The sequence below is a fragment of the Capricornis sumatraensis genome, chromosome 15, assembly GCF_032405125.1.
Source record: "Capricornis sumatraensis isolate serow.1 chromosome 15, serow.2, whole genome shotgun sequence".
Lineage (NCBI taxonomy): Eukaryota > Metazoa > Chordata > Mammalia > Artiodactyla > Bovidae > Capricornis > Capricornis sumatraensis.
The window spans coordinates 76,510,372-76,534,475 of record NC_091083.1 but is presented as its reverse complement, the minus strand read 5'-3'; the positions used below and the strand labels follow the sequence as shown (position 1 = coordinate 76,534,475).

At 44.4% G+C, this 24,104-nt stretch overlaps 1 protein-coding gene across 3 annotated transcripts; it reads right to left on the bottom strand.

Moving 5' to 3' along the window:
- Positions 1 to 158: 158 nt before the first annotated feature.
- YWHAB (tyrosine 3-monooxygenase/tryptophan 5-monooxygenase activation protein beta) lies at positions 159 to 23,756 on the bottom strand. 3 transcript variants are annotated; one of them, XR_011145942.1, is made up of 8 exons: positions 23,604 to 23,756; positions 8,731 to 9,033; positions 6,410 to 6,533; positions 5,168 to 5,331; positions 4,150 to 4,245; positions 3,737 to 3,874; positions 1,397 to 1,502; positions 159 to 191 (listed from the first exon to the last, which is right to left on the bottom strand). XR_011145942.1 is itself a non-coding variant. In XM_068987840.1 (6 exons), exons 2-6 carry the CDS (start codon positions 9,028 to 9,030, stop codon positions 3,818 to 3,820), a joined length of 741 nt encoding a protein of 246 aa, XP_068843941.1. In that variant the 5' UTR covers positions 9,031 to 9,033; positions 23,604 to 23,756; the 3' UTR covers positions 1,959 to 3,817. The 3 variants fall into 3 exon arrangements, 1 of the variants encoding a protein (XP_068843941.1); XR_011145941.1 differs by having other exon boundaries at positions 181 to 191; positions 1,365 to 1,502; XM_068987840.1 differs by lacking the exons at positions 159 to 191; positions 1,397 to 1,502 and having other exon boundaries at positions 1,959 to 3,874.
- Positions 23,757 to 24,104: the final 348 nt, after the last annotated feature.

The following is a 24,104-nucleotide window of genomic DNA, read 5'->3' as shown; positions in this document are numbered from 1 at the left end:
CCCCCCACCTGAGCCTTCTAGAAGCCCCAGGTGGGAGCATCTCGGCCTCGCGACGGGAAGCGGGGAGAACCCTCACCTGGCCCCGAGTAGGGCTCCGGGCCGGCGCCAGCGGCGCGGAGAGGGCGGCACTCTACGGCAAGAGACCTGGGTTTTGATCCCCATCACGTCTTTGTCCTTCACCGGTTTCCTCTCTGTAATTTAGAGGATTCCCTCTACACAACGATGAAAGGCGACCGTGTGCTCTGTGCGTTTTACACACAAAGGGGAGAATTCCCTGCAGGATGCCGTTTCAAAATGTGGACCTACCCTCCTGAAAGGAGGCTTTCTCTCATCAAGACAGCCTGGGTTTAGTCCCAGCCATCTGGAACCCTCTTGGTGATTTGATTTTGCACCCGCACCCCACCGCACAGGTTGGGGGGTCTTGGTTCCCGCCCCAGGGATCAAACTCATGCCAGGTGCACTTGAAGCACAGGGTATTCCTAACCACTGGACGGCCAGGGAAATCCCCCAGCTTGGTGATTTGGGACTGAAGGCTCCATTGAGAATTCCGGACCACTCCAAGGTCTTTCTTGACCGGAGTTCTTCTGCCAAGAGCCTTTCGTGGGACGTTCCCTGATCATCTCTCAGCGAAGCCAACCCACCTGCGCTCCGCCTTGAAGGTTCACCAAGTCCAACCTCTATGGAAACTGTAGGGACCTAACCGAACAAGGTCATGGTGGTGGTCCCAAACTAAGCCCCAAGACCCTTCCGTCCAGCCTTCGTTTGCAGCCCCAATCTGTGGTGTGGAGTCCTTTTTGAAAATATTGGTCCAGCCTACCGTGAAATACTTCCCCTGAGCCTCTCCTGTTTCCTGCTTCAGTACAACAGGTAGGTTCCCACTGACCTTTGGTTGGGTGTGACAAGTGGAACAGCTTCAGAACCAGGGGCAGAAGTGCATCTTGGCTGTCCCACCTACACTACCAAGCATCAACCAGTTCTAACTTGGGCTTAAATTATCTTCCTGTCTTGACTCTCCCCTCCATCCTTGTGGGAATGTGGATGTTTTCATCTTTTTGGCTGCACCCCCGGGGCTTGCAGGATGTTGGTTTCCTGATCAGGAACCAAACCTAGGTGCAGTGAGTGAAAACACCCAGTCCTAACCACTGGACTGCCAGGGAATTCCCAATGTGGATGTTCTGAGACTGGGGCAAACCCCATGAGGAAACTCAATGCTGCAGGCTATCTTAGATAATGTTAGGGCAGATAACAGAGCCTGTACAACCTTGGAGATGACTAGGACTTCTCGTTTGGTTACATCTCAGGGTTTAAAAAAAAGTAAGTGGTGGTGGTGTATGAGTGGGATGCAAAGTAATAATCCGTATCACCAAGTCATCGAAGCCACAGATGAGGATCTAACACCTTGATGGTTTGCTGTGGAAGGTGGACAGGCTCTGTGTTCATTCAAGGCAGTTTCTTCCCAACACAACTTCTGGCTCAAAAGGATGAAATGAAGCTGCTGCCTCCTTTTGAAGAGTAAAAAGAGAGTCACTCACTCGTGTCCAACTCTTTGCAACCCCGTAGACTATACAGTCTGTGGAATTCTCCAGGCCACAATACTGGAGTAGGTAGCCTTTCCTTTCTCCAGAGGATCTTCCCAACACAGGGATCGAACCCAGGTCTACTGCATTGCAGGTGGATTCTTTACCAGCTGAGCCACCAGGGAAGCCCAAGAACACTAGAGTGGGTAGCCTATCCCTTCTCCGGCAGGTCTTCCTGACCCAGGAATTGAACTGGGGTCTCCAGCACTGGAGGCAGATTCCTTACCAACTGGGTTATCTGGCTCAAAAGGATGAAATGAAGCTGCTGCCTGTAGCGAACCAAATAAGCGTGCTCAGAAGTTAGCTAGTTCTGGTGGTGATACAGGTGACGCCACATATCAGTGCATCAGCCAACTAACTGATAAAATTTTTTATTTCACTTTTGAGTTTTTACACTTTTCCTGATTATTCCGTGTAAGGTGGAAACTAGAACTGTTTAAAAGACATACACAAATCTAGTACATCAATAACCGGGGTTTTTTCTTTTTTGCTATACTATTTTCACAACCACGGGTGTGCTTGCTAGGCAATATAACCATCACAGAAGCAAACGTGAGGCAGAATACTGGTGAGGAAAAACAAAGCGAAGAGAGAGAGCTACCAGATATACAGACAGGCTCGTTCCACAGTCACTACTGCATTTTCAAGCGGCAAGTATTAACTGCACATTTTTGTTCAGCTAGAAAGGAGAGAGGGTTTTTTTTTTTCTTTTTTTCCTTTTGGTTTGTTTGAAATCAGTGCATGAATGTTTCTTTTCTTATTTCAGCAGATGGACAAACAGATGGGACACTACGGCTACGTGGAATGTTCGGGGAGGAAGGTGGAGACTGAGACTGCTAGGCCGGGCTATTCCTGACTCTCCCCATCGCAGTGTTCATGCAACTTCCCTGACATGTGTCTGTGAACTTGACGGGATGGGTACCCTTGGGAGAGCTGGTGACAGGTGCTAACAAGCATTATCAGGGTTGGCTGCAATATAAAGAGAAACCATGGATATTTAAAAATACTTTTTGGAGTCAGATCTTGGTGTGACTGAAGAGCAACCACCGAGCTGAGAACTGGAGGAAGACAGCTGAAACGTGGGAAGCTCTTTTCAACTCTGAAGCAAGGCTGGCTCACCAAAGTGCTCGCCAACATCTTTCATCCCCTTGTGGACCCCCTGTCCCTGCCCATCTAACCCTAAACCACAAATAAAAGGCATAGAGAGAGAGAATGCCCAAAGGAAAAAATATAAGGAAGCAGGACACAATTTTAGAGAATACTAAAGTCAACAGTCATAAAGGACTGTGGGAAAGAATGTTTAGATTTCAAAATTTTAAAGCCCCAAGCTAGGAAGAACCCAAACACTGAGTACTTACTCCTCAAGTGAAAGACAATCTCTGCACAACATTATTCTTAAAGGTATTACCCAGGAAACAGATAAGGCCATTCATAAGATACACGGCTTTTTTTTTTCCATCTTGAGCTCATGGTTACAGGGAAAACAGATTCCACTACCTAAGTACAAGTTGCCAATCAGTAAACATGCTGCTATAGGGGAAGGGGCTGGAGTCACAGGTGGTCTATGAGCAGTGGACCTTTGCATGCTGTCATAACCCAGTTATCTGCGACCAAGAATGTTCATTTCTGGCTTTGAGTTTCCTTGGAGGAAGACACTGTGGCCATCTGTAGTCACGAACTTTTCAGTGGCAACAAGCCCCAACATACCAAGTGTCTAAAAGCCCTGATCAGAATGGGCAGAATCACTAGAAATTACTGTGAAACTCGAATACCAAGCGAAAGGTGACCCACTCCAGGTCCCAGTGTCACAATAGAATCTATAACTTTCTGTACAGCTTTACAATGGAACTGTATTTCAGGGACAACTGTTTTGAATCAAATTTAACTTTCCAAAAAGCTACACATAATTCAGGTCTATTTTTTTTTCTACCAGTAAGAGTTCTGCTAAATTACAAAACCCCATAATCACAGTGTTCAGTTTTGTTTTTTTTTTTTTAAATGAAACACACAGTAATCCTGTCAATGTTAATCAAAATCAAAACTTCAGAATGCTGTGGCATTTATGTGACCAATCTGAATTTTAGATACAAATACCAGCTGTTCATCCCATGGACCATTTTTGCTAGGCTGAGGCTGTGAAACATTGAAAGTCGACGTACGTTTCTTTTTTTTTTATCGCACAAAGGGATATATGTGGAGGGTACAGAGTGACACTCAAGAGATCGCGAAGCAGGTAGACATTAGTTCTCTCCCTCCCCAGCATCTCCTTCGTCTCCCTGGTTTTCCGACGTCCACAGCTGCAAAAGAAAAACAGAGCTATGAACAAAGTAGGGCTCTGAGAACTCTCCGCGGGGAGGTGGCCCGCTCTGTATCACCTCATCTCAACTGTTTATGACTGCAGACAGTGATGGCAAAGGTTAAAACTTCAGCAGGTGCTTATAACCAATTAAACAAATTAATTACACCTACAGGGCACAAATCCTGTCCTGAGTCTCAGGCTACGAGGCAGAGGAACAGGAACAAGCCATAAGCCCCACCCCCCGGAAGCAGTCACGGAATGGGCAGTACTTACAGTGAGATTGTCCCTAAGCAGCTGCATAATCAGGGTGCTGTCTTTGTAAGACTCTTCATTCAGTGTGTCCAATTCAGCAATCGCCTCATCAAACGCCTAAAACAAAGAGCCTTTAGCTAAGATGTCACAGGGTCCTTGGAATTAGGTTAGCCCCGTTTTCCTCCTGCTACCAAGTGACTTATCATTTCTCTTCCTGTACAGTATTCTTGGGGAACCTAGGTTATTGTTACCTTGCTTGCTAGTCATGTCAGTAAACATGTGATACTGGTTTCTAAAGCATCAACCAACCATGACAAAAATTCCTAGCTAAGAACTTTACTGTACTTATCAAGTCAACAAGTATTACTCATTCTAAATGAATTCACATGGTATTTGAATTACTAAAGACATTTCTAGTAATCCCTCCCCCTTTTTCATTAAGAGGAAAAACAAAAGGTTTAGATACAGGAGATAAATGGAGAACAGAAGTTCACATCACTAAATCTGAGCTTCAATTACGTGATGGAACTCTGAGCATTCATTTCACACAGTTTTTAGCAATTAAGAAAATGTTCAAGGACTGTGCATATTGAAAGATGACAAAAACACGTAGAAAAGGCAGTTTTCTACCCAAAGGAGACAAGACGTAATTCAGGACACAAAGAAACAAGATCTGACTTCCTTCTCTACACCTCCTGCCATCTTCCCGCCTCAGTACAAAGACGACACTGTGCAGCAGAGGCCTACAGCCCAGAGCGTGATGAGAGCAACAACGTGCCTCCTCCCTGGGCTGTCTACCACCTCCACCCCCAGAGGGAAACCGATCTCAAATGCCAATCAGCACAGGCGCTGAGAAGTCGCCAAGAAGTAACAGTAACTGACTCCATAAGAGATGGAGGCAATACAGATGGTTTCTCCTACCCCCAGAAAAATCTTCAGAGAAGTCCAAAACAATGAGTTACGTTCGGGTAATTTTAAAACAAGGTTCTAGAAAGCATGAGCACTTTTACTATTAGAAACCCCAGAAGGTCTTTCTCACCGTTTTTGCCAGGCTGCAAGCCTTTTCAGGAGAGTTTAGAATCTCATAATAAAAGACGGAGAAATTAAGTGCCAGCCCCAGTCGAATGGGGTGTGTAGGCTGCATTTCTTTCTTACTAATTTCAAATGCTTCTTGGTAAGCCTGCTGGGAGTTCGACACAGTGGCTATAAGAAAGAGAAAAAACATGAAAGGGTGGGTCTTACATAAGGTTGCATTGTACGCTGGATCCACTACCAAATTATTTTGCCACACTGGGCTGGAGCAAATATGTTATCAAATGCCTCTACTATCTGATTAACAATCATCTGTTAAACATATACTCTAATCTGAGTACTGTATGAAATGCTTCGAGGGGAAACAAAGACAATGACGACAAAGTCATCAGCAGCAGTTAGGAAATACAGGAATAACCCTGAACAAGATGGAATATGGAAAGCAATGTGCTCTAATGGAAAGACTGTGGACTTCAGAGTCAAGACGCAAAGCTGGAATGAATTCCCAACTCTTAATTGTGTGGTTTGGACTGAGTGAAAACCTCTGGGAGTGCTGGTGTCCTCATCAGAAGAAAAGGACAGACTCCCACCTACACTCCTAGAGTTGTGTGAGGAATAAATGAAACACACAGGAGGCACTTAAAGCAGAGCCACGACCACCATTACACTCACACACATATATGACACAAGAAATGCACTTCTCTTTACCTTGGCAGTTTTACTCGATCAAACATTTTAAAGTTTCACATCTAAGACAGCTACCAAACAATCCTTACAATAAAGATCTTTTTAAATGCACTACTGCAGCAGACTTTTAATACCCCCATACTTGCCCCTTAGATGTATCTGTCAACCCTATGACCCTGTTCAGGAGCTTCCCAGGTGGCACTAGTAGTAAAGAACCTCCCTGCTAATTAAATATAGGAGACACAAGAGACCCAGGTTGGATCCCTGGGTCAGGAAGATCCCCTGGAGGATGAAACAGCAACCCACTCTAGTGTTCTTGCCTGAAAAATCCCATCAACAGAGGAGCCTGGCAGGCTACAGTCCATGGCGTCACGAAGAGTCGGACACGACAGAGCAGCTGAGCACATGTGACCCTGTTTGTCACTGGTCAGCACAATGCTGTGGTTCCTTAAACTCTTGACTACAGACCAAGCAAAAACTCAAAATTACTACGAAGATGGTCTCTGCTACTGGTCAAATTCCTCAAAAAAAGAGAAGAAAGAAAAAAAAAAAAGTTACTTACTTTGTTTATTGTCTCCAGACGCCACCTCAGAAAGATATCTAAAATAATCACCTTTCATTTTCAAGTAGAACACCTTACTTTCTGGTTGTGTAGCATTGGGAATAAGGTATTTATCCAACAGCTCCTAAAAAATGATCCACATTCTGTTAAGACTCTGGAAATATTACTTATAAGATGTTAAAACTATGTTTGAGATTTGAGATACTACCACTTCTAAATAATTGGGGGGGGGGGGCGTGATTACAAAATACATGATTTTCATCCAAAGTTTTTAAATAGTTTTTAGCCCAGGTCATAACAGATGCCAGTATCCATTAAAATCCACTTTGACGGTCCAATGAAGGGTTAAAGTACAGCCATACAATGGCATGCTACAGGCATTAAAAATGACGAGGCATAACTACACTGATAATGTGGAAAGGCTCTCCAAAAGAAGTCTGAGTGGGGAAAAAGAAAAACGGATAATAAATACCAAGTGAAACCTATTTTAATATTAAAACAGATATATGCACATGCATATAAATACCTAAGGGGAAAATCTAGAAGGATATTTATCAAGATGTTAACAATGGTTCTCTAAGTAATAGTATTAGAAGTGATTTTAAAATTTTCTTATTTATACTCTTCTGCCTTGTGCTTTAAAAAAAAAATCGTATTAATTCTGTAATTTAAGAAAAAAAAAAAATCTTTCCACTTCAGAAGAAAAAGGGTGATAGTAGGGAGAAATTCCAAGAACTAACTTTAGAATCGCTCAGACCTGGGTAAAAAATCCCTCCTCTGCTGCTTACCATCTGTATGACCCTGGACAAAGGACCTGATCGCCCTGATCCTGTTTCCTCAGCTACACAAGGGGAAGCCCAACAGCCATCTCCTAGTGCAGTTACGAGGATAAATGAGCCAATGTTCAGAGTGCTTAACACGCCGCCTGGCACTAGGAAGCACTCCCAAAGTAGCTAAGACTATTATTAATAATAAATTCCTTTAAACATTTATGCTTACAACAAAAGCAGTTGTGAAGGAGTCCACGCTTCGTATACAGAGCAATATTTTCGAAGAGTTGTTTTAGAATGTGGCATCCTGAAAAACTGGTTAAGAGGCAGTAAGTACCATGCTTTTCTTCACATTCTTTCAGATGCTCGTAAAAGCTGGTCTACCGTTCAGGAATTAGGGAACTTTCTTGCCTTGGGAGTGCATGCCATACTTCATCTGAGTACCAGATGTACCTAACATTCGGGAATTAGCGCACCATTAACAAACCCCCAAATGACCAACAGGCAACAAATTTAGCCACGACACTCTTACACCACGAGTCTAACCAAAAAAAAAAAAAAATTAAACAGCAGCTTAATGCAAAAGCTTAGCAGTAAGGGGGACCGGATCAATCAAAGTGAGAGGATGCGGGGGCGGGGGGCAGTAGTCCTTTTAATCATCTGTGCAGACAGACAGGGTGCGACTCCTTATGGGTTGGACATGAGGAGTCCTGCCTGATGGCTAACAAGCTCTGTACTGGTTTTCAAAAAGTGTCAAGGGCAGTAACTCGGAAAGGCAGCCAGCAGGGGAGGAGGAAGATCCACAAGTGTGAACTCCTTCTCCCTTCAAAGCAGCCCTCACCATTCATTTTTACCTGATTTCACCTGGAAGAAAGAGCAAGTTCCCAGTGGGCTCAGGACGTGAGGGAAAGACAGTGTGATCATGATTTGCTACGATATGAGGCCCTCCCACTCCCCCCCACCCCCAGGTGATGGCTCAAGGGAAAGCAGCGAGGAATCAGTGGTCCAACTCAGGTTCATATGAAATCACGGCAAGGGAAAATCCCCATTCCACTTGTGATTTGCCTTTGGAAAGAAGGCCCAAACTGATGGACAGGGCTAACTTACAAAACTACCACTGTGCAGGGACCAGGGAGCAGCTGAGAGATAGGTTAGCTTTTGGCTCCCCTCTCCCCTCCTGGAGAGGACATCGCCGTCAGACTACACAGAGAACAGCCTCTCTGTGGGTGCACCTATGGAAAATGCTGCCTCTCTGCCCTCAATTTCTAAAGAAAAGATGGAGGGATGTAGAGCAAACGTTCCCGTTTTCCAGAGGTCTTTGGAAGAGAGAGGAAAATATCCCACAAGTGATGAGCAACCTCTGATCAGGTTAAGAGCTGAGGGGGAAAAAAAAAAATCACATCGTGTGCTTAAAACTTAGTTGCAAATGGTTTGCGGCTTCCCAGTATATTCAGCCACCTTTCTCTCAAGAGCTGTTTGAGAGGTGGCGTTTGTTCATGAAATGAACGCTATTAGGAGGTGTTCTTTAGGACAGGAACACTGGCCTCTTACCAGCACGTCATTGCAGATGTCCTGCAGCTCGGCCTCGATCTTCTCGCGGTACTCCTTGCCCATCTGCTGCTTCTTCTCATTTCTCTCGGTTTTCTGTTCGATGCTGGAGATGACACGCCAGGATGAACGGCGGGCGCCGACCACATTCTTGTATGCGACGGACAGCAGGTTTCTCTCCTCGTTGGAAAGCTCGTGCCCCTGCTCCGTGACCGCCTTCATGGCTGCAGCCATGTCATCGTAGCGCTCGGCCTGCTCGGCGAGCTTGGCTTTCTGTACCAGCTCACTTTTATCCATGGTCATTCCCTAAAATGAGAGGGAGAGAGAAAGTAAACATCAGGCTTCGAGGCCCAGGAGGCGCATATGTTGCCAATCTTCTTCCAACCCATCTGGGAGGAAACACAGCTAAATGGGAAATGTCTATTTCCAAATGCCTCCAGTAATACTTGAGCAGGAGCACCCACCAGATTAGGAACTTTGCTAAAAAGGTGTTTTTACCTTCACAGCAGTCCTACAGGTAGATCCGTTTCCAACACTCCCTTCCCCCTCCATGAGGTGAAGTGGAGGTTCAGAGGTGCCAGCTGCTGTGTCCAGGGCAGCACAGCCAGGAGAGAGCAGAGAGCCAGAACTCAAACTCACATCTATCTCTCGAGTTGTTTTCCTCCACTTTCCTAATCTGCCTCCTCAATGCCAGAGATGGCTCAATTCTTTAGAAGCTTATGTTAAACACAGTCTTTTTTTCTTTCAAGAAATATCTGGTTTTCACCAAATTTGTTTTTCCCCATACTATAGGGAAAAACACCATGCAATGATTGTTTCATCAACCTTAAAGCAAAAGATAGGACTTTCAGTGTTATATTTGGCAGTGCCCATCAAGTGGTAGGTACCTTAAACATACAAGCCATTTTTATCCCATCTTCTGCAAAGTGCTAACTTTGGTACAAGGACACACTGTCCACGACAGCAGATTTGGCTCAACCTTGCACCAGCTCAGCTACTTACAAGAAACATGACCTTGGTCAAATCACTCAGCTTCTGAGAACTTCCGTTTGCTAACTGGAGAGGAAGAACACTGCCAACTCTCTGGGGGCCGCTGTGAGGCGCAAGTGGCCTCAGCTGTGCGAAGGCACCGTGGAAAGCCCAGGGCAGCGGTTCCCAACCTTTCTGGCACCAGGAACTGATTTCGTGGAAGACAATTTTTCCACCAACCAGGGGTGGGGGTGGGATGGTTTCAAGATGATTCAAGCACATTACACTTATCGTGCACTTTATATCTAACCTGACGCCACCGCTGATCTGACAGGACGTCCCAGTCCACGGCCTGGAGGTCAGGGACCCCTGGTCGAGAACATTATATACAAATACCAGGCACTGACTCTGTACACGGTACAGACTGCGAGAGACCTGGGTGTATTCACCAAGACGCACAGCAACAGAGCTGTGAACCGTAATTGAGTTTGTTTAAACGTTTTCCTGAAACAGACAAAAATCTTGGTGATTTCAGCTTTTCATTTTCTCAAACCCTCTATACAGCAATCAGTGAATACCTCTTAAAATGATTCACCTCACCTCAGTCAATTCCCAACTATACTAATCACCATTACGGGAATTCCCTGGGGGCCCAGTGGCTAGGACTCTGCTCTCTCATTGCCAAGGGCGTGGATTTGATCCCTGCTTGGGGAACTAAGATCCCACAAGCCTCAAGGCAAGGCCAAAAAAAATTCAAGGCAAAAATAGCCACCATTAATATAATGCAATAATTTCTGGATAACATGTAGCTAAAAACAATATTTATTAACCAGTAAGAGATAGTTTTATGCACTGCTGGTTTAAATCTCAATTGTATTCACCTATTCCACAGTGTTAAAATACACTAATATCTTGAGGTGGAAAAAAAATAAAATACTACTTATAGTATTTTATTTTATAACAGTAGTGGGAATACCAGTGTTTTTTTAAACAAATGCTCTTATTACTTTATACATCATATCACAATTTAAGCCTCTGGTTTTGCCTTCACAGCCATTTCTGTATTTTCAAGAGAGAAATTCTACAGACAAGACTCTACCACATGAAAAGGTCTTATTAAATGAAGGACAATTTTAAGATACACCCTAAATCTAGACAATTTAGAAAGAGTTGGTGCTCCAGTTCAGAACTGTGAGTTTTCTCCCCATCTCTTTTTATCTAAGTCATATTAAGAGTTGTGTCCTACGGAAGGCTTGCTGACTCAAATCTTACACTCTAAGACAAGTCTCACCTTGACCTGTCTGACATCTTCACCCACATCACTAGAATAAGCCTACAGCAGAGATAACAATTCATCTGCTCACCTACATCTCCCAGAAACCCCCCTGTACTTAGGAAGGGTCATATGGTTCATTCTGTTCAGTAAGGATAAATGTTGAAACTGCAAAAGGCCACGTGAGGCTCTCTTCTCTTACAGCAGCCATGTCACTTAGATGGTGCTGTCACAAAACAGCAATTTCTACAGCCTGAGTCCCCGAGTGACTGAGTAGTGCAGAGACTCCTGCAGGCCCACAGTGGACACGCAGGGTGAGAAGGAAATACACCCTTGTTGGCTGAAGCCATTTAGGCACTGGGGCTGTTTGTTACAGCAACACAACTTAGTCTGCTCTGATACACGTGCATCACAGGTACACTAGTCATCCTCTTAAAATTACATACTTTCTCCATATAGCTTTCTTGATCATGACATCTTTCTGATCAGGATACTATCTTTACCATTAGACAACCCTACTTCATGGTCCCTAAAGGTAAGAGGCAGAGGAAAGCCACCTTTTAATAAACTTTTAAGAAATTTTCCAGTCTGTAGACTAATTCAGAGTTAGAAGTTACTTAGTACATAAACAGCACCTGTGCAACTCTACCCAGGAACAATTCCAATTAATAAACAGTCCTGGCCAAAGCCAATTCAAAGTGAAGCCATCCCATGGAGTTATCACAAAAGAGTGATAAAAAAATACAATTAGCACTGCTAAAGAATACTGTGAAACTCTTCGGCCTACTAGGCTCCTCAATTAAGGTCCCCTCACCCCCCACTTCTCCTCCCAAACATTAAAGGTTCAACCATACCTCTCCAAAGAATCCTGACTACTCCCGGAGACCTCCCAAATGTACACGCCCTATTTCTCAAAATAAAATGTGGCCTTTTTGGTTTGGAGTCGACTATTTCAGGCTTCTTTGGGATCCCTGCAAGAGCTCTTAGAGATGGAGAACCATTATGATACAGTAAAATTGAATGCATGCCTTAAAAAATGTATCCATCTATTTAAAAATTTCTTACCTACAACCCCTGCCCCCAACTTACAACAAACAAAATCCATAGCTAAATGTCTGATGTCTACTGCTTACATAACTTGTGCTTATATAACAAGGATTTTGAAGCAGCTAGACCAATTTCAACAGGAAATGGGTTACACAACACCCAGCAGTTTGGAGGAAGGCAGCAGACAAGGGAGGAATGAAATTGTCCCTATCTGCGCATCCTAATAAACCTCCTATACCCATCGTCTTTCCCTAGTTCCACTGCCTTCAGTCTCCCATTTTCTTTAACTCCCTTCATATCTGCTATCAGATCCCATTTTAAAGCTCTGATCAAGTCACTGTCTGCTCAAAATTCTTTAAAGTTCCCAACTACTGCCAGTAAAGTCAGACTTCCTTCCTTGTCAGTGTAGGCTTTCCAAGCTATCTTCCCAGACTTTTGCCCTAATAGGCCTTCTACACAGTAGGTGCTTCCGTCACAATGCTTTTCTTCCACATGCTTTTTGGTCTTTGCTCATCCAGCACTCCCTCTACCTGGAACAGCCTTTCCCATTTATTCTGCATTTAAAATTCTTCAGAGCATGGCTCAAAGGACACTCCCTCCATGAAACCTTTCTTAAGCTGCTTAACCTAAGCTGTCTAATAAGACTGCCCAGGCCACATGTTAAAACTGTACTGTTTGGGATATATGGAGTTAATTTTTTTTATTACCAAAATTAATTTCATCTTTCCCCCTCACAGTTTAAAGGTAGCTACCAGAGTAATTTTAAACTACATGGGACTCACATTCTATGTCTATTGGACAGCACTGCTCTAAGCTGAAAACAGTCTCACAAAGCGTTTCATCCACACTTCTCTTTAATGTCTTATCGCGTTTCTTCGGTACTAAAATTATTTGTCTACATCCCTTAAGTCCCCTCCCACACTACAAACCACTTTAGGGCACATCACCCACAGCACCTTGTGGAGAATCGGCATGAACGCATTTTCACTGAATCAACAAACAGATCCTAAAACGGCAAATCTGGTAGAGTTCTGTCTCTTCTCAAGTAATTCAAAGCACCTATTCTTCACAAGCACATTAGATCCTCATTAATCCATACCTCACTCCATACGCTTCTGACTCCAAACCCCCTCAGTCATGCCCTGACTCTCACTCAGGAACTTCTGATGACTCTCTCTCTCCTCTACTCCATCCAGCCGGAATTCTTACCTGGCTTGCAAAGTCCTCCATAACCTGGATCCTCTGTACCTGTTTTTCATCCACTGTTCTCCAACATGTACCTTTCTCGCAGGCTGGACATCACCAAATACCCTTAAATGTCAGGCTTAAACATGCCTGAAATTACTTCTGTAGTTCCCTATTTACTTCCTGCTGAGGCAAACTCTATCCATCCATGTAGGCCTACAAAGCCTTCCCTGACTACCCTAGTCCCCACTGATCTACCCACACTATGAATTCAAATACACTGTAGCCTCTTACACAGTCCACGCTTCTCTAGGCCTCCGTTCTATACGTTCTACGGTCCAGGTGATGAGTGGTGGATCACGTACAGTGTGTCACATATATGTCTTCCGAATGAAAGCTTTGCATTTCTTTCTCATCTAATGCCTAAAACTCTGCCAAGAACAAAACTAATACTCAAGTATCTGTGAATTTTTTCAGCAAGTCATTACTGGGAGGCTACTTGTATGTGGTGTGAAAAGAGGCCTCTGTGTGAGAGCAGGGGCTGACACACGGCCTTGTTAGTTCAGTTCAGTTTCTCAGTCGTGTCTGTCTCTGCGACCCCATGGACTGCAGCACACCAGGCTTCCCTGTCCTTCACCAACTCCTGGCGCAAAACTCCTGGAGCTTGCTCAAACTCATGTCCATTGAATCGGTGATGCCATCCAACCATCTCCTTCTCTGTCATCCCCTTCTCCTGCCTTCAATCTTTCCCAGCATTGGCGGCTTTTCCAGTAAGGCTATTCTTCACATCAGGTGGCCAAACTACTGGAGCTTCAGCATCAATCTTTCCAATGAATATTCAGGACTGATTTCCTTTAGGATTGACTAGGTTTGATCTCCTTGCAGTCCAAGGGACTCTCAAGAATCTTTTCCAACACCAAAATTCAAAAGCATCAATTCTTCGGTGCTCAGCTTTCTTTATGGTCCAATTCTTACATCCATACATGACTATTGGAAAAAACATAACTTTGCCTAGATGGACCTTTGTCGGCGAAGTAATGTCTCTGCGTTTTACTATGCTGTCTAAGTTGGTGATAGCTTTTCTTCCAAGGAGCAAGGATCTTTTAACTTCACGGCTGCAGTCACCATCTACAGTGATTTTGGAGCCCAAGAAAATAAAGTCTGTCACTGTTTCCGTTGTTTCCCCACCTATCTGCCATTAAGTGATGGGACCAGATGCCATATCTTAGTTTTTTGAATTTGAGTTTTAAGCCAACTTTTTCACTCTCCTCTTTCACTTTTATCATGAGACTCTTTAGTTTCTCTTCACTTTCTGCCTTAAGGGTGGTGTCATCCACATATCTGAGGTTATTGATATTTCTCCCAGCAATTCTGATTCCAGCTTGTGTTTCATCCAGCCCAGCGTTTCACATGATGTACTCTGCAAATAAGTTAAATAAGCAGGGTGATGCTTCCTAAGGTGCATTCCAGTGAGTGATCACACCATCGTGGTTATCTTGGTCATTAAGATCTTTTTTGTACAGTTCTTCTGTGTATTCTTGCCACCTCTTCTTAATACCTTCTGCTTCTGTTAGGTCCATACCATTTCTGTCCCTTATTGTGCCCATCTCTGAATGAAATGTACACGGCCTTGTCAGCTCAGTCAAACTCAGTCTTCCAATTCCTGAACTGTTGCCCTAACAGCAGCTTCCTCGGTGCGGAACAGCTATGCCCGTGAAAAAGACAGACGAGGAATTAAATAAATGTGGAAATCTTTTTTAAAAAGTACGCAGGGCAAAACAAATTGGAATCAGTGTGATTCCTCTAATAGTATCAATACATCACCATTGGCCCACAAATGTGAGCCTGGAATTAAAAAAAAGAAAAAGAAAGGAGCCATGAGAAGGAAAAGCAAGTCTAGATTAATCTTGTACAGGAAGAGAGTATGTTACCATGTTCACATTCCTAGATAAGACTCCACCTTCAACATCCTGAAACATGGGACACACTCCTTCACTATAACACTTTCACTCCTTAGTTCCTGATTTCCTTAGGAGGTGCCGGTCAAAGTGAAGTTGCTCAGTCCTGTCTGACTCTTTGTGACCCCATGGACTGTAGCCCACCAGGCTCCTCCATCCATGGAATTTTCCAGGCAAGAGTACTGGAGTGGGGTGCCATTTCTTTCTCCAGAGGCTCTTCCCAACCCAGGGATCAAACCCGGGTCTCCGGCATTGCAGGCAGATGCTTTACCGTCTGAGCCACCAGGGAATCCCAGGTGCCAGTAGTCATGGTTTATGTATCAGGACCTACCATTCCCCTGTTGAGACTTTTGAATCAAGGACCCACCAAGGAAAACACTAGCAAGAGAGCCTTTATTTGCTCCTAAGAAGCCTTGAATGACAACAGTCTTCTCATCAGGCCTGCCTGGCACTAAAGCAGAGTCAAGACACCAGAGTGGACAGAGGAAGCCGCTGACACATGTCAGAGCAGAGGTCTCAAGCACAGGTTTCCCCATCTCTTCTCAGCCACTGCAGGCTGCATTTTAGAGGACTGGGGAGCACTGGCTGATTAAACCAGCAACTGCTTAGTGAAGAAGGGGAAACTATCTTACGTAGCCAACAGAGGAATGGCTAAAAAGACACAGTTGGTACAAGATTACATGGCCATCAAAAGGGATTTCATGTCATAGATTTGTTAAAGAGGTGTAAGGGGGGGGGTGAGTTTACAACAGTCTTCCATTTTGTAAAATGTTCCCTAAAGAATATTATGAAGAATAATTCTAAAGGTGCCCATGAAACAACAGGATTTCCCTTGAATAAATGAAAACCTAAATAGTAAATGCTGAAACAAAAGTATAAATGAATCAACCTAGCCCTTCTATCTGGATTCTTTGCCTAAGGGACATTTTTTTTTAAGCCTGGGTCAGAATCCTGAGAAGTCATTTTCCAGTGGCCAGAGGGAGACATCCAAGAATAAGAAAGGAAAAAAAATTAAAAACGACTATTCACTGCTAATAAAAAAAAAAAAGCACTGCAAAGGACCTTATGGAATGTGGCTTTTAGAAGTATTAGCTTTCAGCTATGTTTTGTTTTCAAGGAAAAGAAAATGCCCAATTCTAGAATTCTGAGTTTTTGAGTTTAGCAATTTGCTAGAAATTTAAAATGAGGATTCTATTATCAGGTGTCAGGATTACCGAGGGCTTCCCTGATGGCTCAGCTGGTAAAGAATCCGCCTGCAATGTGGGAGACCTGCGTTCGATCTGTGGGTTGGAAAGATCCCTTAGAGAAGAGAAAGGCTACCCACTCCAGTATTCTGGCCTGGAGAGTAGGACGTGACTGAACGACTTTCACTTCACAGGATTACCGAAGTTCCAGCATTAAAACCCATGTGAGTCGGATCTGTTTCTAGGAAAGCCCTACACACAACACATCTGGGCTTCTAAAGAGAAATCAGGTGACTTTAAAATTAGTGTCTCTGAATCTCAGTTTTCTCACATGTTAAAAGGAAACATTAATAGCTATCAAAAAAGACCATGTACATAAAAATGCCTAGACAGTGCTGGCCAAAGTGGAGGCTCATAAATAGGCCTACACTCTTAAAGTTACTTCACAAAAACATAATGTACTTAAGTTAGTATGTGTTGCAATAACTGCAAATGAAAAAAGAAAACACTACCAGTATTTCCAAGAACTCTTTCTCAGAGTTCAGTATAGTACGGTTCTCCCCTCCGAGAGCTGAAACTCCCAGGATAGAACGTGAGAAGGGCGCACACAAGCATCTCCTTGAGGAAGCAACCAGGTAGAAAGGGAGGAGGTTTAGCTGTAAAGAGGCTGGGTCCTTCCTGGTTTTATGGGTTGGAGGGGTTCTGAGAGAAAAAGAGGGCTCTAGGCAGAGACAAGAAACACAGATGTACGAATAAAATGCATTTGTTTCTAGATGCAAAAGAAATCACAGGCCAAAGTAGAGAGGAAATGAGAAAAGGTAGAATCTGGAGATCCCAGCATCACTGACGCAAAGGACACAAATCTGAGTAAACTCAGGGAGAGAGTGGAGGACAGGAAAGCCTGGTGTGCTGCAGTCCATGGGGTCATGAAGAGTTGGACCTGACTTAGCAACTGAACAACAAAGAAATTTGGAGAGAGGAAGCTGACAGAAGCACCCTAAAAATCTATGCTAGAAGGTTCCATGGGGTAAGGAACTGACAGTAAATTCTGAATAGCATTCACTGACGTACCATCCCAGACACAGCATCCACAGCACCATTAACTCAAACTCACAGTTCTGGAGTCACGGCTGGAGGAGAAACAGATGCCAGGTGACTGTGGGAGGGACTGAGAACGCCAGTGGGCCCAGGTGTATGGTGGGTGTTACCCAGAAAAAAATGAAGTGCTCCTGGCTCTTAAAGAATTTTAACTGCTCACTGAAAAACACCTGCTCTAAAAACAGGTCTGTGTGCCATTCTACACACAAAATTCTGAGTACTGTAACAAATTTAACTCCATTCACATGCTTACAGGCTTTTTGTTAGAAAATGAAACACAACTGCTGGGCATACACACCAAGGAAACCAGAACTGAAAGAGACATGTGTACCCCAATGTTCATCGCAGCACTGTTTATAATAGTCAGGACATGGAAACAACCTAGATGTCCATCAGCAGACGAATGGATAAGAAACCTGTAGTACATATACACAATGGAGTATTACTCAGCCATTAAAAATACATTTGAATCAGTTCTAATGAGATGGATGAAACTGGAGCCGATTATACACAGTGAAGTAAGCCAGAAAGAAAAACACCAATACAGTATACTAACACATATATATGGAATTTAGAAAGATGGTAATGATGACCCTGTATGCGAGACAGCAAAAGAGACACAGGTGTGTAGAGCAGACTTTTGGACTCTGAGGGAGAGGGAGAGGGTGGGATGATTTGGGAGAATGGCATTGAAACATGTATACTATCATGTAAGAAACGAATCGCCAGTCTATGTTCGATGCAGGATACAGGATGCTTGGGGCTGGTGCACGGGGATGATCCAGAGAGATGATATGGGGTGGGAGGTGGGTTCATGTTTGGGAACTCGTGTACACCTGTGGCAGATTCATGTCAATGTATGGCAAAACCAATACAGTATTGTAAAGTAAAATAAAGTAAAAATAAAAATTTATTAAAAAAAAAAAGAAAATGAAACACAGCATGTCTTAAATACAAAGGCAATAGCTCTGATATCCAGCCAACACTGAATTATGGAGAGAAATATCACTTCTATTTCAAAATTTGTTCCTTCTTTCACATCAGTTGTTGAATATCACTGCTAATTATGTCCAATTAGCCAGAATCAAACTTAAAACCAATCAAGGTGTTACACCAAGGTCATACAATGTGAATCAATAGCAGACAGGACAATAAACTGATCTCTCAGCTTGAAGTGATCAATAAGATAGAATAAATTTTTTTTAATGTGCTAATTCTGATTCAGAAAGATAACCAATTGGTCAGCCATGTGAATAGGGTTCAAAAGCTCTGGGCCCACCAACACAATAGAACAACACAGTCCAATTTACCAGTTCCAACTCCATAGGTCACCTGACCTCTGTGAAGTCTGTTTTCTCATGCATAAAATAAGCAAATCTACCTTAGAGGGTTCTTGTAAGGGGTAAATTAGTTCACAATGCAAAACATTTAGCAGAGTCTCCGTAAGCATTAAAATGGCAGCAACAGTATATTTCACACAGAAGTCAATAAATGGTCAGCCAGTGAAGGGACACTTACTTACACACCTCATTTCTCTTCAACCCATTTGGCTTTCTTTAAGATTTTTAAGAGGAAGGTACATGTTAACTTACCCATGCCTCCTTCTAAGGTAGCATTTATCAGAATCTAGAGAAATGTCTTTGTTGGCTCCCACACTGGACCGTGAGCTTAAGATGGGAATCCAGACTTCCATCTCTGGGCGCCCAACACGTGGCATGATGCCTGGCACGATGCATGTGAAACTATCTGACCAACTGATGCAGCTTTTTAAAGAAGTGAACAAGGCTGCTATTTCCTATGTGGAGAGAGGTAAGCAGACCACATATGGCCTATAAAATACAGAGTACATTTATATGCTGTCTTAAGAGTGCTCTTTGAAAAGAGCCATCTCAGCTCCAACCAGGAGACCACAGTACACTTTCTGACCAATCATTTCTCAGGTACCCCTTGTTCTATTTATAGGTTCAAACTGAGTTCCAAAAGCCCTTTGACTCCTCTCTTCAGAAGTCCAAACGATTAGCTATACAAAAAGCCACACCAGCTTATTAGTAAATAATAACAAAATATCCCTCATTTATGGTCTGCCTCAATGTGCAAAACAGGGGGTTGTATCAACTCCTTTCATCTCAAGTATCCTAAGGGGCAGGCGTCACCATCCCAGTAACCTGTCCAGGGTCCCACAAGTGTACTTGGCACATGCTCTTTCCTCTGTGTAGCACCATCTCCTAAAGATCAATTATGACTCTGAATGATTACTGAAGGAAGAGAGAGAAAGAACACTTTTTCAACGAACCACACAAAGTTATCAGTGAGGTCTGAGAACTGGCCTTAATTTATGTAGCTTTAAAAATCAAAATCAAACTAGCAGTTCAAACAGCATATGCCAAAAGCTCATCAGGCTTTAAGGTGAGGTTTGTGGGCAAACAGTAACAAATGGCAAGGACTCACTTCGACTTTATTGTCTCCTCCAATCTCTGCCCAGGTCAAGGCTATTCAGAAATAACTTTTTATTGTTGGGTCTCTTAGGGAAAACAATAAAATAAACTAACCAGTACAGGAAAAAACTTACATAACAGAGGGCTGGCCAGATTATTAAAAAGTCACCTTACTAACCTACAGTCTGCTAGAAATGCCTTCATCTTGAGGCCATCAATCAATTTCACCTCATTGTAACAGAAACACATAATTATGCTTATGTTAGAAAATCTTTTAGCAGAGAAAGCAGAAGAATGGTTGACTTTCAACATAACACATGACAAAACAGAAAGTACTTTCGTCCATTTTTCCCCCCTACGTAGTCTCTTCAGACAAATTCCCTCAGAATCTAGCTGTCAGTTTCTCCATCATGACAGAGAAGACTAGAACCTATCTGTGGGGAGACCAAGATGGTTCTAAAACTTAAAAATTGCTATTATACAACCAATTTCTTGCCTCCTGGCTAGTGAGAATTGTCACCTCTCCCGAGAAAAACATAGGAACCTAGGAACTTAAATTCCCTTTACAAGTAAATTTTAGTTCATTCTCTAAGGTACCCTCATTTAAAGGAAAACGTCTTAGTTTGATGCCACTGAAGGAGCAGGCAGCACAAAACGATGTTCTTAGAATTCTTTCTCTACTTATGGATATGTATTAATAGATATCTGGTCCTGACCAAATACTATTAGAACCACCTAGGATTGGATAAATCAGTATGCCATAAAGTGATTGATGAATTTTCTCCCTAGTATCAAGCAAATACTAGAAAAACTGGATTTTTCAGAAGCTTCCTTCCTAAAGCACACCAGCAGTTATCTTCCCTGCATTCCACAATAAATATACTCCCCTCACCCCGCAATAAACTATATTTCCAAAAGTAGCTAAAATTCTCGTCCAAACACATTTACTTGAAGAAGATACATGTAAAGAAAAATTAACTACTACATGGTGTTCACATGAAAGATATACATGTGCTCTTTCTACCACAAGCAGAAATCTATCATTAGAGTCAGACTGCCTGGGTTTGATTCCTGGCTCTGGCACTGACCCAGTGCTGCCTGTGTGTATGCCTCCAGGAAAATTATTTAACTTCTCTGTGCCTCAGTTTCCTCAACTAAAACGGGGCTAGCAGTACTTACCTGTCATAGATTGTTATGAAGACTTAGTTAATACGTGTAGAGTGCTCAGAACAAAGCTTGGCACATATAAATAACAGCTATTATTACTATTACAGCTTGATACCACCTCATCAGTTGATGAATAAACATTGGATGGACTCTCTATGTGCCTATGCATTATAGCACATATGCATGTGTCTCATCTATATATACGTATACTCACGAATATAGTCAAATAACATTTATTAAACATCAGGTAGATTTCACACCCTTATTTTAATTACTGAGTTTGTCACAATAATACATCAAAGACTACTACCATGTGCACTGACCAATGAGAAAATTGACTCAGAAAGACTGAAGATGCTCCACAAATGCAGTTCCATAATACCATACCAGTTTTTCTTTTTTTTTAAAGCAACATGTATACAAAGTAACATTGGGTCTCATCAGAATGCAACCAAGGGGGGAAAAGCCCTTAACAGTGAACTCTGTGATTAAAACACAAAAGCTTATATTTAACAGTTTACAGTTTGTAAAAAGGTCTCTTGACAAGCCTGGAGAGAAACCAGGAACCAGAGATTAAGCAGAACACTGACGATCACACAACTAGAAAATGCTGCAAGGAAGGGTGGAATCGAATTTACCTGACTCCAAGTCCAGTGCTCCTTCCGCTTCCACACCCACAGCCAAATGGGCAAAACACACTTCTTGCAGTGGCCCAAATCTCTGGAGACTCTGCCTCAAGAACTAGCATTATGGGAATGTGCTCAGCCTGGCTCTCTGGAGGCTGCCTCCCCAATCTATAGAGCTCTGATTCTAAAATGGCTCCAACCTAACACAAGCACTGCCTGACGGGAAATGCACAGAAGATTATAGGGTAGGAGCCACACTCCTGGGACTGACAGGCCATAAATATTTGCTACTGATGAACGAGGATATTCAACTTGGAAACCAGGTGTGTGGTCTAGGCCAAATCATCTCCTTTCTCTGAAGGATTTCATCTGTAAGACAGGTGAAAGGTTTCTTATCTCACTTAAAGGAGGTAACAGGGAAACAGTTCAGCAGTGGCTACTGGATTAGCTTTCCACCATGAAGATCACCTGTAAAATTCTAACTTGGGTCCAGCACAATGCCAGGTTTCATGCTCACCATGTGTGCTAAAAATGAGGGCTCAGGCAACTGACACATTCCTAAAGAAGAAATGGAGTGCCCTGGAAGCAGTCAAGAAGGAAATGACCAAGAATCAAGAACACATATTAATACATAAATTTCTAACATGAAAAGGCAAAAAGCAGAGTACCCATGTGTCTAGTTCTGTAAGGTGTGTGTGTGTGTGGTTTCATATGAACAACTGAGATAGAGTGACAAATGCAGACAATTTTTCATATTCTTCCAAGTGCTTCATCTTTCTGTTCTGGCTCCCCTGGCCGCCTGATGTTCTATGTTCATAATAGAATCTTGCCAAACCCTCTCTCCCACACAGGGCAAGTAAAATCAGAACCTGATGCGATCTAGCCTTACTAAAGGGAAAAGCAGTGATGGCAAGGACAAGAGACAAAAATTTTACAGAAAGGTTGGCAACCTGTCTTACCAATACTGCCACCTTTCAAAGCCCCATTACACGCAGAGTTCTCCATTTGCAATAGACAAAGATGCACTCATTCTGTGCAGAAAAGGGTCTTAATTACTCCCACCCCTTCGCCACCACCAAGGAGGCCACCAGGCAAATTTCAGTCCTAAAGCCGTGTTAACATACAGCATGGGGAATTTGGGGCGAGGACACAATGACTGGCATTAAATGACGGTAAATGCCGTTGGGAAAATATTCCAATTCGGAGCCTCAGACATTTAATTTTTTTCCTGGGGATCCGGCCTGACTCAGTAACCAGTTCCAACAAATGCATTTTCTTGATACAAATCTCAACCCTGTGCCTCCTAGGGAATCTCGGGTCCTGCCAGGCTCCCAAACCAGCGAATGATGATGAAACGGCTTTACTGCAAAGTGGGAGGGGGGTTTTCCCTTTGCTCTCTCCCAAGGTTAAACCTGTTACCCATCCCGGGGGGCGGGGGGTGCAGGTAACGAACAGAGGAATTGGGCCTGAAAGCTCGCCTGCATTTGGTTACATTTTCATTTTTGAAAACCGGAAAGCGAGGAACGAGGGTGACCGAGCTGAAAGGGTACGATCTGGCCGCTCAAGGTGCAGGGAAAGGTCGCGCGGGGATCAAGGCTGGGTCGTGAGGAACAGTCGGGAGTCCGCGGCTCCTCGTCCCTTCCCGCTTGGTATGGGGAGCCGCACCCCGCCCGCCGGGCAGGGCCGCGGGCGGCGAGGGTGGCCCGGGCCTCTCCCAGAACGACGGGCCCGGCCCCGGAAACAGGGAGGGGCCGCGGTGAGGCAGAGCCCGCGCCGCGGGCGGCCTCGCGGGGCCGAGAAGGCCGCGCGCCGCCGCCCCCGAAGCCCACCCGGGAGGTCGCCCTCGCCGCCGCCGCCGCCGCCGCCGCCAGTGATGGGGGGAGCCGTGGGCTCGGGCCCCTGGGGGCCTCGGGCGGACCCCGCGCCGCACTCACCGTGGGAGGACTGCAGGGGGCAGAGAACCTTGCGAGCAGAGCTCCGGGCGCAGTGACCGCTTCCTCCCCAATCCCACTCCTCCGGCGGCGGCGGCGGCTGCAGAGGCGGCGGCGGCAGCTACCCCGGCTCCGGAATCGGCGGCTGCGGCGGCTCCACTTCCGCTCCGGTCACCACTTCCGCTCCGGCTCGAGCCCCGCCCCTGCGCCGCCTCTTCATTGGGCGAGCGGGGCACGGGGTCGCCCCGGCCGCCCAAGAGGGGCGCCGCCCGAAGGAGGAGGGAGGAGAGCGGAGGGCAGGGGTTCCGCGGCCGGGGCGGGGCGCGGCGGGGGTCCGGCTCGGGAGCACGGAGGAGGCGGGCTTGGTGGGGGCGTACGGAAATGGAGGGGAGAGCGGAAGAAGGAGGTGGGCGGAGTGCAGGCGGGGCTGAGAGGGCTCTAGAAAGGGGCTGTGTGGAAACTGGGGGCACTGGGCGAGGCTTGGGGCTGGGCGGGCCTGAGGCT

Coding starts and splice junctions, on each gene's coding strand:
- YWHAB (XM_068987840.1), bottom strand. CDS start 9,030: ATGACCATGGATAAAAGTGAGCTGGTACAGAAAGCCAAGCTCGCCGAG. Junction 6,534..8,730: donor ACATCTGCAATGACGTGCTG/GTAAGAGGCCAG, acceptor ATCATTTTTTAG/GAGCTGTTGGATAAATACCT. Junction 5,332..6,409: donor GTCTGGAGACAATAAACAAA/GTAAGTAACTTT, acceptor TCTTTCTTATAG/CCACTGTGTCGAACTCCCAG.